Below are 16,238 nucleotides of genomic sequence, written 5' to 3' on the forward strand. Positions count from 1 at the left end.
CCATAATTTGTTATGATCCACACAGTTGAATGCCTTTGCATAGTCAATAAAACACAGGTAAACATCTTTCTGGTATTCTCTGCTTTCAGCCAGGATCCATATGATATCAGCACTGATATCCCTCTTTCCATGTCCTCTTCTGAATCTGGCTTGACTTTCTGGCAGTTCCCTGTCGATGTACTGCTGCAACTGCTTTTGAATGATCTTAAGCAAAATTTTACTTGTGTGTAATATTTGTAATATTGTCATCAATAATTTTCGCATTCTGTTGGATCACCTTTCTTTGGAATGGACACAAATATGGATTTCTTCCAGTCAGTTGACCATGTAGCTGTCTTCCAAATTTCTTGGCATAGACGAGCGAGCATCTCCAGTGCTGCATCCATTTGTTTGTAACATCTCAGTTGGTATTCTGTCAATTCCTAGAGACTTGTTTTTTGCCAATGCCTTCAGTGCAGCTTGAACCTCTGCCTTCAGTACCATCGGTTCTTGATCATATTCTACCTCCTAAAATGGTTGAACGTCGACCAATTCTTTTTGGTACAGTGACTCTATGTATTCTTTCCATCTTCTTTTGATGCTTCCTGTGTTGTTTAGTATTTTGCCCATAGAATCCTTCAATATTGCAACTTGAGGCTTGATTTTTTTCTTCAGTTCTTTCAGCTTGAGAAATGTTGAGCGTGTTCTTCCCTTTTGGTTTTCTATCTCCAGGTCTTCGCATATTTCATTATAATATTTTACTTTGTCTTCTCAAGTTGCCCTTTGAAATCTTCTGTTCAGCTCCTTTACTTCATCATTTTTCCTTTCACATTAGTTACTCTACAGTCAAGACAAGTTTCAGAGTCTCTTCTAACATCCATTTTGCTCTTTTCTTTCTTTCCTGTCTTTTTAATGACATCTTGCTTTCTTCATGTATGAAGTCCTTGATGTCATTCCACAATTTGTTCTTCATTCATTCGTGTTCAATGCGTCAAATCTATTCTTGAGATGGTTTCTAAATTCAGGTAGGATATACTCAAGGTCATACTTTGGCTCTTGTGGATTTGTTCTAATTTTTCCAACTTCAACTTGAACTTGCATGTGAGCAATTGATGATCTGTTCTGCAGTCGGCCCCTAGCCTTGTTCTGACTGATGATATTGAGCTTTTCCATCGTCTCTTTCCACAGATGTAGTCGATTTGATTCCTGTGTATTCCATCCGGTGAGGTCCATGAGTATAGTCACTGTGTTGTTGAAAAAAGGTATTTGCAATGAACAAGTCATTGGTCTTGCAAAATTCTATCATGTGATCTCCAGCGTCATTTCTATCACCAAGGCCATATTTTCCGACTACCAATCCTTCTTCTGTTTCCAACTTTCATATTCCAATCCCCAGTAATTATCAATGCATCTTGATTGCATGTTTAATCAATTTCAGACTGCAGAAGTTGGTAAAAATCTTCAGTGTCTTCATCTTTGGCCTTAGTGGTTGGTGTGTAAATTTGAATAATAGTCGTATTAACTGGTCTTCCTTGTAGGCATATGGATACTATCCTATCACTGACAGCGTGGTACTTCAGGATAGATCTTGAAATGTTCTTTTTGATGATGAATGCAATGCCATTCCTCTTCAATTCATCATTCCTGGCATAGTAGACCATACGATTGTCAGATTTAAAATGGCCAATAGCAGTACATTTCAGCTCACTAATGCCTAAGATATCAGTCTTTATGTGTTCCATTTCATTTTTGATGACTTCAAGTTTTCCTAGATTCATACCTTGTAAATTCTACGTTCCGATTATTAATGGATGTTTGCACCTGTTTCTTCTCATTTTGAGTCATGTCACATCAGCAAATGAAGTCCTGAAAGCTTGACTCTATCCACGTCATTAAGGTCATATTTTGAGTGTCTCCTAACCTGGGGGCCCATCTTCTGGCACTCTAGCAGATGATGTTCTGCTCCTATTCATACGGTTTTTACTGGCCAATTTTTTCAGAAGTAGATTCCCAGGTCCTTCTTCTTAGTCTGTCTTAGTCTAGAAGCTCTGCTGAAACCTGTCCACCAACGGTGACCCTGCTGGCATTTGAAATATCAATGACAAAGCTTCCAGTATCACAGCAACACGCAAGCCACCATAGTATGACAAACCGACAGACAAGTTGATCCCGCGTAGATAGTTCTTAAAAGAGCATAATGCTCAAGGCTGACCTTTTTTACTAGTTAAGCTAAACTATTGTTCGGTTTTAAAATGATAAAGTTATATATTTTATCCAACCCAATGTATCTAAATAAAATATCATTTCAACATGTAATCAATATGAAAAACAAATTCATGAGATATTTTATGTTCTTTTTTTCTTACTAAGTCTTTGAGATCTGGTGTATATTTTGCACTTGCAACACATCTCTGATAGGACTAGCCCCATTTCAAGGACTCAAGAGTCTCATGTGGCTACTGGTTGTGTACAGGTCATCCCCAGCTGATGATGGGGTTCTATTCCAATGACTCTCTTGTAAGTCAGTTCTTACATAAGTCAAATATCTCATTTTTTTAAAGTTTTCATTATTATGGCATTTTTATTATCAGTATTTTTATAAATCTGATCTTTATTTGTCTTTGAGGGTTGGAAATATTACATATAAACTTACAGATATATTTGAATACATACATACATATGTAAAAAATACACAAATCATTAAGATTTACTTCAATGATGAGGAAGAATTGGACGATGTTGGCATTTTACCAGTTATGGTAATAACTCCACTTGTGGAAGGTTTTGAATCATCTGGATTATCCCTGGGAATGGGGATGGTGTTTCGTCATATATTTCACAGTAACATCTCACTGCTTCCCGAATCTGCCTATCGACTTTAGCAAAGTGATCAGTGTTTGAGTCCATGTTTTCAAGCAACTTCGTGTGCAGTTCAGCTGTCATATGTCATTAGAGTTGAACATTGCCCAACTATCTATCTGTTACTACTCCCGACACTGACACCAACTTCATTGTAGACCAGGCTGTAGCTTGCTATATAGCAGTGCTTTGAACAGTAAATCATAAAAGAACATCTTCAAGTGAACATCTGAGAATGATAACATCAACAAATTGCGTGCTGCAACATTGTATGTATTACATATTACTGATCATAAGATGTAAAAAAAGTAAACTAAAATGGATGGTCATAAATGCAGTTCATCGCGTAACTCAAATACATCGTAAGCTGAGGACTACCTGTATTGGACAGGGAAGTTATAGAGCAGTGGTTCTCAGCCCTAGCTGCACATGGTAGTCATTGGGGAGCTTATAAAAGCACATATGCCTGGGTCCCATTTTAGAGATTTTCATTACATTGATTCAGAATGTGGATTTTTAAAAGCCCGCTCAATATGATTCTAATATGAGAACCTATTCAAGGGTGACAGGAGCCTTGATGGTGCAATGGTTAGGCACTCGGCTGCTAACCGAAAGGTCGAAGGTTCAAACCCACCCGGCTGCAATTCAGAGAAAGATTTGGTGATCTGCTTCAGTAAAGATTACAGCCTAGAAACCCTATGGAGCAGTTCTACTCTGTCACATGGGGTTGCTATGAGTTGAAAATTGACTCGACTGCACCTAACAAAAACAACAACAACATTCGAGGGGGATGTCCAAACTAACTGAATAGAGAACTGTGGCCACTGTCCATTGGAGAAGGTTCTATGAGTTTTCTGAAATGAGATCCATTCAATCGAACCACACTGGCAATATGCTTTGCTAGTTCACATGAAAGAACGTCAAGCAATGCCCTAGCTAATTTATGAATTCTTTCAATTTACATTCCCCAATGTTTGGCTAAGTCCCGGGAATAATGTAAGAAAAGAAAAGAGTTTTTTTCCCCTGATATGCATACTGGCCTGGATACACACCAGTGGTGAAAGTAAAATAAGACATAAAATTCTATTTTATTTTAATTGAGGTCGGAGGTGTTGGTGTCAGTCTGGAACCTCTGGGCTGTGATGAAGAGGAAGTTGGGGTTTAAAAGCTGCAGGTTATTGCCAGAATGAAACACTGTCTACTGGGAATACGTGGGAAGTGCTGGGTGAGGAAAGCAGGCAATTGTGGTTCCGGCTGAGGTCTGAAGGCTGCACAGCCCACTGTGTCTTGGGACGCCCACGAAGCTGCTCTCACCAGATGCTTCACTCCTGCCTTTCCACGCGGCCAAACTTGTATTTCTGCCCCTGAGACCTGGACGTGAAACCCGATCCTCAGGAAGGAGAACGTCTCATCTCACCCGGAGGTTCAGTTATCCTTAAAACACTCTTGGAATAATTTGGAATAAGTTTTATATTGGCCTCTTTTATTTAAATCCGAACACAGCTTCAATATTCCTGACATATTTATTATTTCCAGAATGAAAAATACCGGGTCTTCTGAAGTGGTAACTGTGTAGTTATATGCAATTTTATTGTTCATATTTATTTGACTTCAAATTAAGCCAAAGCACAAAGACTGCAGAGTCTTCTGTAGCCTTAACAAAATCAATACCATATTTCATTGAATCAAAAATGCTATCAGCTGTGAGGTGCGCCATTATTTCATGTATGTGAAGAAAGAGTAAGCAGATGACACAAAGCTTTCTTACCACTTATAATTTTTATTTTGTATTCATTGAAAAGAGTTCCTTTAGACTTAGACGTTAATTTGTATCATATATGACCCTTTGCATTCATCTAAAGGAAAATGCTGACAAAAAAGATTGGTTAAGGCATCCCTAAAACTTCCTCACAGTCTTTTTTATTTCGAATCATCAGTGTCCATGTTTCCCCACACGGTATTGTCCTCTTTCTCATCAAGAAGAGTAGTGATCTAGCATTTCTTGAAAAAGTGTTCCCCGACTGTCTCAGGGATTTTCCTCCCAAGACAGCCTTTCTGGATATGCAGTAGGTTTAAAGTTCATTGCCAAGTCATAGTGAAATCTTTCTCAAGACATTTTAAACAGCAATTTACCAGCCAGGCACCCAACTCATTTGAAGTGCCCACTGTAAAAATGGCTTTGATCAAATTCATGCATGGGCAGGCTACTACATTGTGACTGTGCTTGGTGGACACCTTTCAGATGGATACCGATTTCAGAGCTGTTAAGATGTGAAAAAATGTACATCTTAGAATTGATGAAATATAGTATGTGAATTATATTTCAAGTAATCCAGGGCCCCCCAACTGCTTGTCACATTTACCATATTTATGTGCTTTAAACAATTTCAGTGAAACTCATGTGATGTCCCTGCCTCAGCATCCCAAGCCGCTAACCTACAATGGTGTAGAAACAACACTCCCCGGCTTCCTTCTTCCGCTCACTCCATTTGGCAGTGACAAAGCTGTCCTTGAGTACCAATCTTCTTCCCAGCCTTTAATGTGCATATGAATCACCCTGGAATCTTGCTAAGATGCAGACTCTGATTCAGTAAGTCGGAGAAAGTGCCTGAGAGTCTACCTTTCTGGCAAGTTCTCAGGTGATGCCCACCCTGCTGATCGGCAGACCACAGGTAGAGCAGCCAGGCTGTAGTAAGGACACAGCACACGTCACTGAATAAATTCTGCACCTCTCCATGGTGCATGGATGTTTCAGTTTGTCCTCTATTCACATTATCATTTTGATGAAAACCCATGTTATGCAAATGTCATTGTATTGGGTAAATACAAAGATTTCTTATGCTGAAGAAAGATAACAAGAATTTTCTATGTGTGGCCTTGTGGTACAGGGAGAGCTATTTCATCTCCTTAATTTGTTTTCTGAAAGATGTGTTCGTTTCATCTTTCTTTGCCTTCCTCCTCCAAAAACTTGGGAAACTTGAATTTATTAGGAAATCTGCATGTAATTGCAGATTACTAACTTACCCATTAATACCACATTTGTTCATCATGATTAATAACATCTATGTGAATGCTTAATGAATTAGTAATGATGGACTATTTGCTTTAAAGTTTCAAGAGAACATTCCATGTAAAAAGGCACTACCCATAGGAGGAAAATTAATTATATGCTGGCTGGATAATAGCTTGTCACAAACAAGATCTGTTTGTTTGGAAAGCCTCATTGATGTTGATCTTTGCACAGTGAGATACTTTTTAAAACATTCATGCACTTTTAATTTATAGAATAAGAAAGGAATTTTATTTTCATGAACAGTTACAGTAGGTCCAGAAACCGATGTTTACGAGGAGAAACACACACACACACACACACACACACACATACACACACACAAATATGTGCTGGTATACTAACAAGTTTGCCTATGTCACTAACCAGAGAGACTTCCTGTAATGACCATTTGATTAAGTTCCAAATCGAGCGACTTGTACTACCTGCTGATCTAGCTGAAATTCAGATATTCACTTCCCCAAGGTCCAAGCATTTCTTGATACTAATTTTATTCCTTTAGGAAATCATTCGTTCTCTCCATCATTCCTCACTCTAACTCTGTGATGTCAACCATCATTGTTTATTTCTGTCTTTGCCCTACATCCAAGGAAGCGAAGGTCAAGGAAATTATGTGACTTATACAAACCAATCTAGGCATATAATTTGTCCCCCACAGATTATGGGTGTAACGTTCCAAATGTCTCCAATTTTAACCCGGGCGGAAAGAGTTGCCATGAGCTGAGGTTCTCTCCAGCTGCTGCCTTTGAGGAAACCCAAGAAGCCCCGTGTGATTGGCGCTCAGCGTTGGGGGAAGAGGAACAAAAGATACAACTGAAGAGAAAGGCAGGGGCCAGAATGCGCAGGCTTTATAGGCCACGTAAAGATTTTACTCTATCCTAGGGCAGTGGGAAGCCATTTGTAAATGTCACGTAGAGAGACACAATGAACGACGCATTTTGCCAGAGCACCCGGGCTGCGGGTAGACAAGGGCTTGGAGGAGGTAGTTGATGAATGGAGACCAGTTCAGAAGGCCACGTCACGCTGATTTGTTTTCTATCTTGGTATCCAAATGAAGGTAGAGTTTGTCTTCCTCATTACAGAACAATCCAAACATTATTGGTTACTCTTCTCTCTATTTTCTAGTTAGCATGAAAGGTCATTATCTCTGCTCTGTTGCTCCTGGTTTCTTTGAACTTAGAAGATGTACTTGCCAAGCACCCTCAGCCACAGGGCAGAATCCATCCACTAGGAAGCCACTGCCTCAGCTGGTGGGCGTGGTGGTTAGCTCTCGGCCACCATCCCTTTACTCCTTTGAGGCTGTGTAGCTAGGTCCTTACCTGGACCCACTGCTCATGCCAGAGGTGCTATTGCGTCCCTTCTTTTGGAGAAGAGGATTCTGGATAGAGAAGGAAAGAAATTGAGTTTCACCGTCAGAAACCCAATTCTAGATGGACAGTTTCGCTCGACCACGTACTGTGGTTTGAACGGCCAGGAATAGAACCACTGCTTTTCTCACCTCCTCCTGGAAGGTGGGAGTGAAAACAGGGCTGAGTTGGGAAGTGGCTTTTTAATCCTGTGTTTAGTGTTTTGATGTTGCTTTCCTAGATGAGGGAGGCATCGTGAAGTCTGGAGCTCAGATTTTTTAGGATTTCAGGGACGCAATGTTTATCCTATTCTTCCTCCCCTTAGGGTGTGGTATAAGCTGGAATTGAAAATAGCTGCCTTGTGTTCTTTCTTTTTTCTTTTTTTCCGCTTTGGAAGTCTTCCTGGCATAGTGCTGATTTTTGTTTTCTCCTTATACGGTGCATCAACCCTCACCTCAAACCCCCACTGCATTTCATCTCTAAGAAAGGAACTTTTTAAAGCCAGGGTTTGCTGAACTGAGGAACTTAGACCCCAAAGGGCCGATGCAAGGAAGGGTGTTTCCAAAGCAAAACAAAGTAAATTTGATTTAGTGCCATTGTTGAAGAATGTTGACACTGAATTAAGATGGAGATACCGTGTGAGAGGACAGAGGCTGCTTACTTGACTTTGGGCGGGGAAGGGAGGAGAGAATCTGGACTGGTGATGTTTCCGAGGATCACAGGCATCAAGAAGGACTGGGGAACACTGTTGGTTTAATGTAGTAGTTCTCAAAGTGTGTTTCCCAACCTGCAGCATCAACATCACCTGGGAACTGGTCGGAAATGCAGATTCTGGGCCTCCATCTCAGACCTGCTAAATCAGGCACTCAGGGGATAGGTTCCAGCAAGCTGTGCTTCAACAAGGCCTCCAGGTGATTCTGATATACTCTCAAGTTTGAAAACCACTGACTTATACTAGAGCAAAATGTGGGTGAAGTCAAGCCTTGGGGACTAGCTAACCTTGTTCTGCTCTAACCATATCAGTCCTCCCACCTGGGCTAGGTGCCTCAGGATTGTTGTTCCTGGTCACAAATAAGATGAGAGGACAAAGAGGCTCAGCACAAAGTCACTCCACCACTGTAAAAACAAGTCTCAGTGTAACCAGGGATGGCCTTTCTTCAGTTATGGTTGAGAGACCTGTCAGGAAAGTCCATGAGGGCATTGCTGCCTTTAAGCTGGCCATTAGAGGCCTTGTTCTCTCACAGGAAAACATCTTGTGGAACTTTCCTGGGTACTTGTTGTTAAATGAACAGGAGTTAGAGACCTGGATTCGTATCTAAGTTCCATCCTTTGCTAGCTGAGTCTTTTTAGGCAAGTTCTTATGGTTTCCTCACCTGTAAAATGGGGTGAATGATACATACCTCTTAGGGTTGGTGGGAGGAGGAATTGAGGTCATATGCAACACACCTGGATGTCTCAGGACTACTAAGAAAGGACCATCACAGGAGGTATATAATCATGTATGGTCTTTTCTTCATAATGCTAAGATTGTTGAAATAGGAGGAAGGAAAAAAAGTATAATTAGGGTTTTTACTATAGGAAAAAACTCAAAGATGGACTTTAATGACTTTAAGTCTGGTGCAGGCCTTACGTTGAATTATCTGCTAGGATCCAAATAATCTAGATAGGAAAGCTGTTTTTATGAATTAAAATATCATATTGGCAGATTCATTGTAATGTTATCCTTTCAAAGAGTTATGCTAAAATTTAATTTAAATTATTTTGAAGTTAACCCTGATAAATGTAATCCTTATAAATTCACTTATAAGTGAACATAATAAGAGTTACCTTCCATTAGACTTCATTTAGTGTCTGGCAGTTTTATCAAATTGATTTCATTATGGGCAAAGAGGTCTTTTGCGTTAAAAGGGGGGTATTTTTGTGTTATTTGGTAACCCATGATTTAGATTGATGAGTTAGAGGTTTTTAAGCTCCTGAAAATCATCTTCTGCCTCTTTTTTCTTAAGCTGATGCCAACCAACAATTATCATTTATAAGATGATCATAAAAAATGAACAGAGAAAAATAATTCTGACAGTTGCTCTCCCTATATTTAGGTGGGAGTTTTCCAGAAGAATGAGAAATATCAGCTCTTATTGTCTTTTCAGTATGTCAAACAGATTCAGTTAATCCCATGCTTGACTGGCTGTGGGGCTGAGGAACTGAAAAGCTGAGTGTCACACAATTTGTGTGAAAACATGAGGGTTATGGGATCCACAGACCATGACTTAGTTAACTTGAATTTTATTTGTTAATGAGAATAACAACGAGCTTTGCAAGCTGATTTAGATTCTCAGGTCTAACTGCATAAGAGTTTAATACCCATACAGTGTGAGTTAGAAAAATGAAATTTCTCAGTACAGTAAATAAACTGAGGAGCCTGGAAACCAAATTGAAGTCTGTAGCCTGGAAAATCAACAAGGACTAAAAATAGTAAGATTAGAGGTGACACTCCATCACGGACTTTCCAAAGGTGGTTTTTAAGTACCACCAAAGGAGAAACCAGCCCATGATACGCTAGGTTTAAAAAATATATTTGTCTAGAGAACATTCTGTTCATTACATAGATGTGACAGCTTCAAATGTAGATTTGGTTTTCCAAAGTTTTGATTCTTCATGTTCTTTCTCTCACTAGAATTAAGAGGGCACTCCCCCAGATTTCCAAAGGAGAAATGTTGGAATAATCTGCATGAACTTGAGAATTTACCTTGATGATGTTCGATTTAAAGGTTTTAGAATGCAATTGCTGTTTCCATTAAGCCAAATCAAGCAAACAGCTCTAGGATTCATCGATCTCTTAGCAAATAGCTAAAGGATCTCCTTAAGAACAGGTACCCAGAAGTCTTGTAGGGTCAGGAGAAAGAATACAAAGGAGTGTATTTTGTAAGATTCCCTGTGTTCTTGAGCCATTTCATTCAAATGGTGGCAGCTTAATGACAAGGTTCTTGGTAGGTGTTTGCTCACACACCTGAAACTTTGTGCATGTGGAATTTTTGAAAACAGCATTTAGATGGGAAAGTCCTAAATATTGCAGAACCTTCAAATGACTGTCTGACTGCCAATGACTGTCATGAGCTCTTGACTTACCAGGTGTCTTAGTTATCTAGTGCTGCTATAACAGAATATCACAAGTGGGTGGCTTTAACAAACAGAGATTTATTTTCTCACAGTTTAGGAGGTTAGAAGTCTGAATTCAGGGTGCTGGCTCTAGGGGAAGCCTTTCTCTCTCTGTTGGCTCTGTAGGAAGGTCCTTGTCTCTTCAGCTTCTATTTCCTGGTTCCTTGGACATCTCCATGTGGCTTGGCATCTCTCTTCCTCCATCTCTGCTTCTCTCGCTTGCTTGTTTAATCTCTTTTATATCTCAAAAGAGATTGATTTAAGACACACCCTACACTAATCCTGTCTCATTAACCCATTCCCAAATGGGATTATAACCATGGGCGTAGAGGTTAGGATTTACAACACATATTTTTTGGAGACACAATTCAATCCATAATACCAGGGGACTGTAAACTCTGCAGGAGCCCTGTCCTCTCTTTGGAATCTCTCTTTTCTATGCCAGAGCTTTCAATAAATGCCCTGTCTGAGCAGAAGGGAATTAAGTGAGTAGGACTGATAGTCCTCTCTTGGCTTCTGAGTTTAAAGGGAGTCACATAACAAATAAGTATTCTTTTTCCCAGTGTAGACGAGCAGGGGATGGGAAGGAAGTAGATGATTAAGCTGAGAAAACTGGTAAAATTAAACTCAGGTATTCTAAAAAATGGCTTGGATTTCATTGCATGCCATTGAGACTGGAATGTGAGAAAAAGAGATTATGGATGTTAGCATGACCAGGGCATTGCTGATTTTGAAAGAAATAATAGAAGTAGTCAGTCCTGATCTCACAGTTGCTTTTTAGTTGGCCCAAAAACTCCTCTCAGATTTTCCTTGTTAGGAATTCAATTCAGCAAGCATACACTGAGCACCATCCATGCCAAGTACTAGGTCCCGGGTATTCAAAGATGAATGTGACCCAGCCCCTGCCCAAAAGAGTACTCAATTTAGTTGAACATGCAAAAGGGATAATCTATAGGTAATACCAATTGTATGCACCAAAAGTGTTTTTAAGTATTATTATTTGAGGCACAGTAACAAAACACGTTTTCTTTATTAAAGTTTCCACATGATTAGTCCCCTCTGAGGTCAGGCTTATGTTACAAAGGCATGGCTGTCGATGCCATAGGCAAAAACAAATTCTACATGGATTGTAGATCTAAATGTGAAACAGTCAAGAATATTTTTATGACTTTGGGGTAGGTAAAAATTTCTTGAATAGGACAAAACAAGCATCCAAACCCTAACGGCAAAAAGTGACAAATTAAACTACATTAAAATTAAGAATTTTGGTTCATCAGAATTAAGAATTTCGGTTCATCCCAAGGCATCATTAAGAAAATGAAGTGTATGAAATGGGAGAAGATTTTGCAACACAAATATTTAACAAAGGATTTGTATATAGAATATTTAAAGAACTTCTACAAATCACTATGAAGAAGGTAGATTTACACAATGGAAAGATGGGAAACAGACTTGAATAAGCACTTCACAGAGGAGGATGTTAGTTGCTCTTGATCGGCGGTAGTGAGTGGAACAGAGCACAAAGGTGCTTCTGCGTCTCTGCATATAATGGGGGTTATATAGTGTCATGGATTGAATTGTGTCTCCCACAAATTTCGGTCAACTTGGCTGGGTCATGATTCCCAGTATTGTATAATTCTGTACCATTTTGTAATCTGATGTGATTTCCTTATGTGTTGCAAATTCAATCACTATGATCTAATAAGATGGATTAGCCACAGTTATACTAATGAGGTATACAAGATTGGATAGTGTCTTCAGCCAATCTTTTTTGAGAAATAAAAGAGAGAAGCGAACAGAGACACATGGGCACCTCATACCACCAAGAAAGCAGTGCCGGGAGCAGAGTGCGTCCTTTGGACTTGAGGTTCCTGCGAAGAGATGCTCCCAGACCAAGGGAAGACTGATGCATCACAAGGACCTTCCTCCAGAGCCAACAGAGAGAGAAAGGCTTCTCCTGGTGCTGATGCTTTGAATTCGGACTTGTAGCCTACTGGACTGTGAGAGAATAAACTTCTCTTTGTTAAAGCCGTCTACTTGTAGTATTTCTGTTATAGCAGCACTAGATGACTAAGACACATGGGTGCGTTCACTTAGCGAAAAATCTTCCAAATTATGATTTGTGCACTTTTCTGTATGCATGTTATACTGTAATTTAATTGAAAAAATTACATAAAAAAAAGAAGAAAATCTCTTGTTGTCCGGGAGGAGGAATATGAGCAAAATATTTTCAGAGGTTAACACTAACTGCAAAATACCTCTGGTCAGTGAACATTGCCTCTACTAAGGCGGCAGAGGACACGCTGAGAGCGGAGGGATTTGGTGACGTGGCTAGGGTAGGTCCAGTTTGTGAAATAATCCTACACACAGAGTGGCAGTGTCTTAGGTTAGTGTAAGACATTTGGCCGCCAATATCCTGTGAAGGGAAGAAGAAAACAAAACATTTACGGAGGAAGTACTAGGAACAAGTTGATTACTTTACCATTTTGTGTAAAGCTACCAACCTATAATCCTGTTTGAACCACCATTTATGATCACTTATTATGTGCCCGGGCACAGGGCTGGGGACTCTGTATTGTTTTTTTAACTCTTCACCACAACTCTGGGAGGTAGGTACTATTATTATGTGAATTTTACAGATAAGAAGAAACAGAGGCTTAGAGAGGTTGAATAACTTGCTGTAATTCCATCTAGAAAGTAGCAGCCAGCTGCGACTGGAACCCATGTCTGTGTGATTCGAAAGCCCGGCCCCTTGACATGTCTATTACATTGCCTTATGATTTTTAAACCAATTTTATTTTGTTGAGCATAATAAGGAGAACAAAAATACCTTTATAATATACGTAATGTTCAAATTGGATGACCAAATGTACTTTTCAAACCAAGTTTAAAGCCTGAAGTTTGTCATACTAGAAGTTTTTATGAACTCGAGTTTTCCTTTTCCGTTGTACTGTGGGAAGGAATACCTGAGTGGGTGGGCGGGGGAGGGGGTTAAGAAATCCTCCAAGAAATAACCCAGGCGTCCTGATGGGAATGTCCCTGTATGGGTGACCCATGAGCCCTTCTCAGTGCTTTAGGGACATTTTAATAACCTGAGTTGCCTTTGATAGACAGGCTTTGTTTTGTGCTCAATAATGACTCTCCAGGCTGGATTTTATTCCTCTTACCCCTAATTCACACGGAGAGATACATAAAATGGATGCTACCCACTGATTGCCACATCACTGTCTGCATATCAATGCTGTCCTGCCTGTGTGGGGAAGAAGGAAAGGAGACAGGAAAGGGCATGACAAGGAACCGGTACTAGCTGAATCTGTTTGAAAAGCCAGATTTGGGTACAGAAACCAGAATTTTGACATACACAGATTTGATATTGGTGTGTGGTTAGGGTTTTGGGATTGCCCTACTAAGCATATTCATATCCTTTTTTCTCCCCTCTTGTGATACACAGCTTACTTTGGGTGCACACGCAGGTAAATATTCAATACTTTGAGTTCTTTTTGCCCCTGTGGCTTGTTTTTGGTCCTTAGGGTGTTTGTGTTTGCAGCTTGTGGAGTGTTTATAGCCTTGGAACAACATCACATCGCTAAATGGAATTTGGATTATTTACTTCCAGATGTATCTCCCAACAATCTAATGACTGTATAAGCAATACGGTGGAAAGGCCCATGACCTGATTTGAATGGATATATATGTGGGGATGGTTTTAGAGCTTTCTGTTTATTAAAAAACCAATCTCCTTTCTTAATCCTTGGGGCTAGTTTTCCAGCTCTATTGCTATGATAATATACAAGAAAAAAACACCAAACAAGTGGAAATAATTGAAAACGCCCACATCCAGCCCAACTTAATTTATTTTACTTGAATCTAACTAGTTATATGGACTTGTTCTACATACAGGTGTTTATGAAACACTGGGCAGGAGCTCGGGGTTGCATTTTTTTGGAACATAGACCTTCTAGTTGAGAAGTAAATTCCTCTTCAGGGAATATGTGATTATTTATTAACTTGATTAACACTGTACATTGTGTCTCGTAGCTATGCAGAGTACTGTAGGAACATCTGTCATACCGTGATTTTGGAGGCTGCTAGGCTGCTTCAAAACTAAGCCACAAATGCCTTGACAACCGCATTTTGACATAGATGCAGGTAGTGCCACTGGGCTGCAGTCACCAGAAGTGTTCGTCATCTTGGCTTCATTTTGGGTAAATTGATACTCTAAAGTACATTCAGGTGTCCTGCTTTGGGAGGGGCTGTTTTTTTATTGAATCCTGGCTTTTCTCTTTCCTTATTTAATGAAATCGTGACCAATGGTCATTTCCCACCTTCAAACAAGAGCATTCAGAATTTTGTAAATAGAAACTCATTTTCAAAGTGGGCCTCTGTCTATCCTAGCAAACATTTTGCACACACAGCCTCATTTAAATGGCCAGGGCTTTGCAGGGGTAAATGGGTGAGTTTTCAGGCAATTTGGGTAGGCTTCCCAATCTTGCCTCTCCATTTTCAGCCTAAACAATTTCTTCCATGTCCACAGCATGTTTATGCAACATGGAATAAAACTTTTAACAAGAAATTTCTTCCAGGTGACCTCCCTGTGAGGCTGGGCTGTGAAGAAATCTTAAGAAACCCAAGCCTGATGAAATATCCTCTGTTGAGAAACAAGTGACAGAATCAGTTATTTTTGGTTCTTGAATAAATGAATTCTGTTTCCTTTTGTGTAGGTGGCAGAAGAAATTAACCCCCACGGAAAGCCTAGTCTCCATTGGAAATTGAACTTTTGGTTTCTCTTGAATTGGGAGAGCCCTGGATAAGAGAATGTTAAATTGTTTTTATTTGAACCTCAAGCAACTTGGAATAGGTTCTGCTGTATTCACGTCTTTTATAGATCTGTCTTTGCCAGGGTTGTCTGTCTTTACATTTCGTTTTCTGGAGGCCAGCACTGTGATTGTCAAATGACCTCCAACTCAGCACCACTTGTGGGTGGATACTAATGAATCCTGTTTCAACCTTCACAGCACTTTTGGAGAAATCAATCAGTCGAAGGCGGGACACCGAAGCCATACAGAAAGCCAAAGTCCTTTATTCATCCTGCATGAATGAGAGTGAGTAATAAAGAAAATATTTACCACACTTATTCCTCAGAGTTCTATTAATGTTTAAAGATATTGTTTCAGGAAAAAGAGAACTACTAAGAAATCTATTCATGTTGAAAGGTATTGTTTAAGGAAAGGAACAATTCTCAAAGACTGGATTTGGACTAGCTGTGTCTTAGTTAATCTCCCATTGCTGACTTGATTGAGAAAATGCTTTTATTTCTATAGTTTGGGTTCTTTGGATAGCAATTCCTCTGTGAGGAACTTGGGTAGTCAGAAGGGCAAACCCCATTGTACCTTGTGCAGAACCAGAATCCAGAGGCCAGGTCTGGTCTGAGAAGGTGCCTGGGTGGAGAACACTTGGAAGTATTGATCGTTCCATAGGACCTACTGGATGGGGAAATTCTGATTCCCAGGCAGATCAGCCTAACAGGCATCTCCGTCAGGTGCCTTAGGCCTGTCTACACATCTTGGGTCTAATTGGAATTAGAAGAGACACTTGCCCTTAGAATAGTCCTTCTGTCTGCCCTGCTTTCTCAAGGCCATTGCAGGAAAAAGCCAGTGTCTCTGGAAATTGTGTTACTGGTTTAGGATTTGGGGTATCATTTGGTGAGCTAGAGGAGGACAGCAGAAGATGAGAGAGCCTGAAGCATTAATTCACCTCCCTTGGGGAGTGATTGGCTTCACTGAGCCATTTCCTTGAGTTAGGTCTGTTCTTTAGTCCTGCAGAGTATT

The 16,238-nt window shown here is 40.0% G+C and overlaps 1 protein-coding gene across 1 annotated transcript in view; it reads left to right on the forward strand.

The window, feature by feature from the left end:
- PHEX (phosphate regulating endopeptidase X-linked) overlaps positions 1-16,238 on the forward strand; it is a 231,194-nt gene that overhangs the window by 29,997 nt on the left and 184,959 nt on the right. The window contains exon 4 of the mRNA XM_004382849.3: positions 15,426-15,512. Coding sequence (XP_004382906.1) covers positions 15,426-15,512 — 87 coding nt within the window. The remainder of the gene's footprint in view (positions 1-15,425; positions 15,513-16,238) is intronic.

This window comes from Trichechus manatus, unplaced genomic scaffold (genome assembly GCF_000243295.1).
Source record: "Trichechus manatus latirostris isolate Lorelei unplaced genomic scaffold, TriManLat1.0 scaffold00100, whole genome shotgun sequence".
In the NCBI taxonomy this organism is placed as follows: domain Eukaryota; kingdom Metazoa; phylum Chordata; class Mammalia; order Sirenia; family Trichechidae; genus Trichechus; species Trichechus manatus.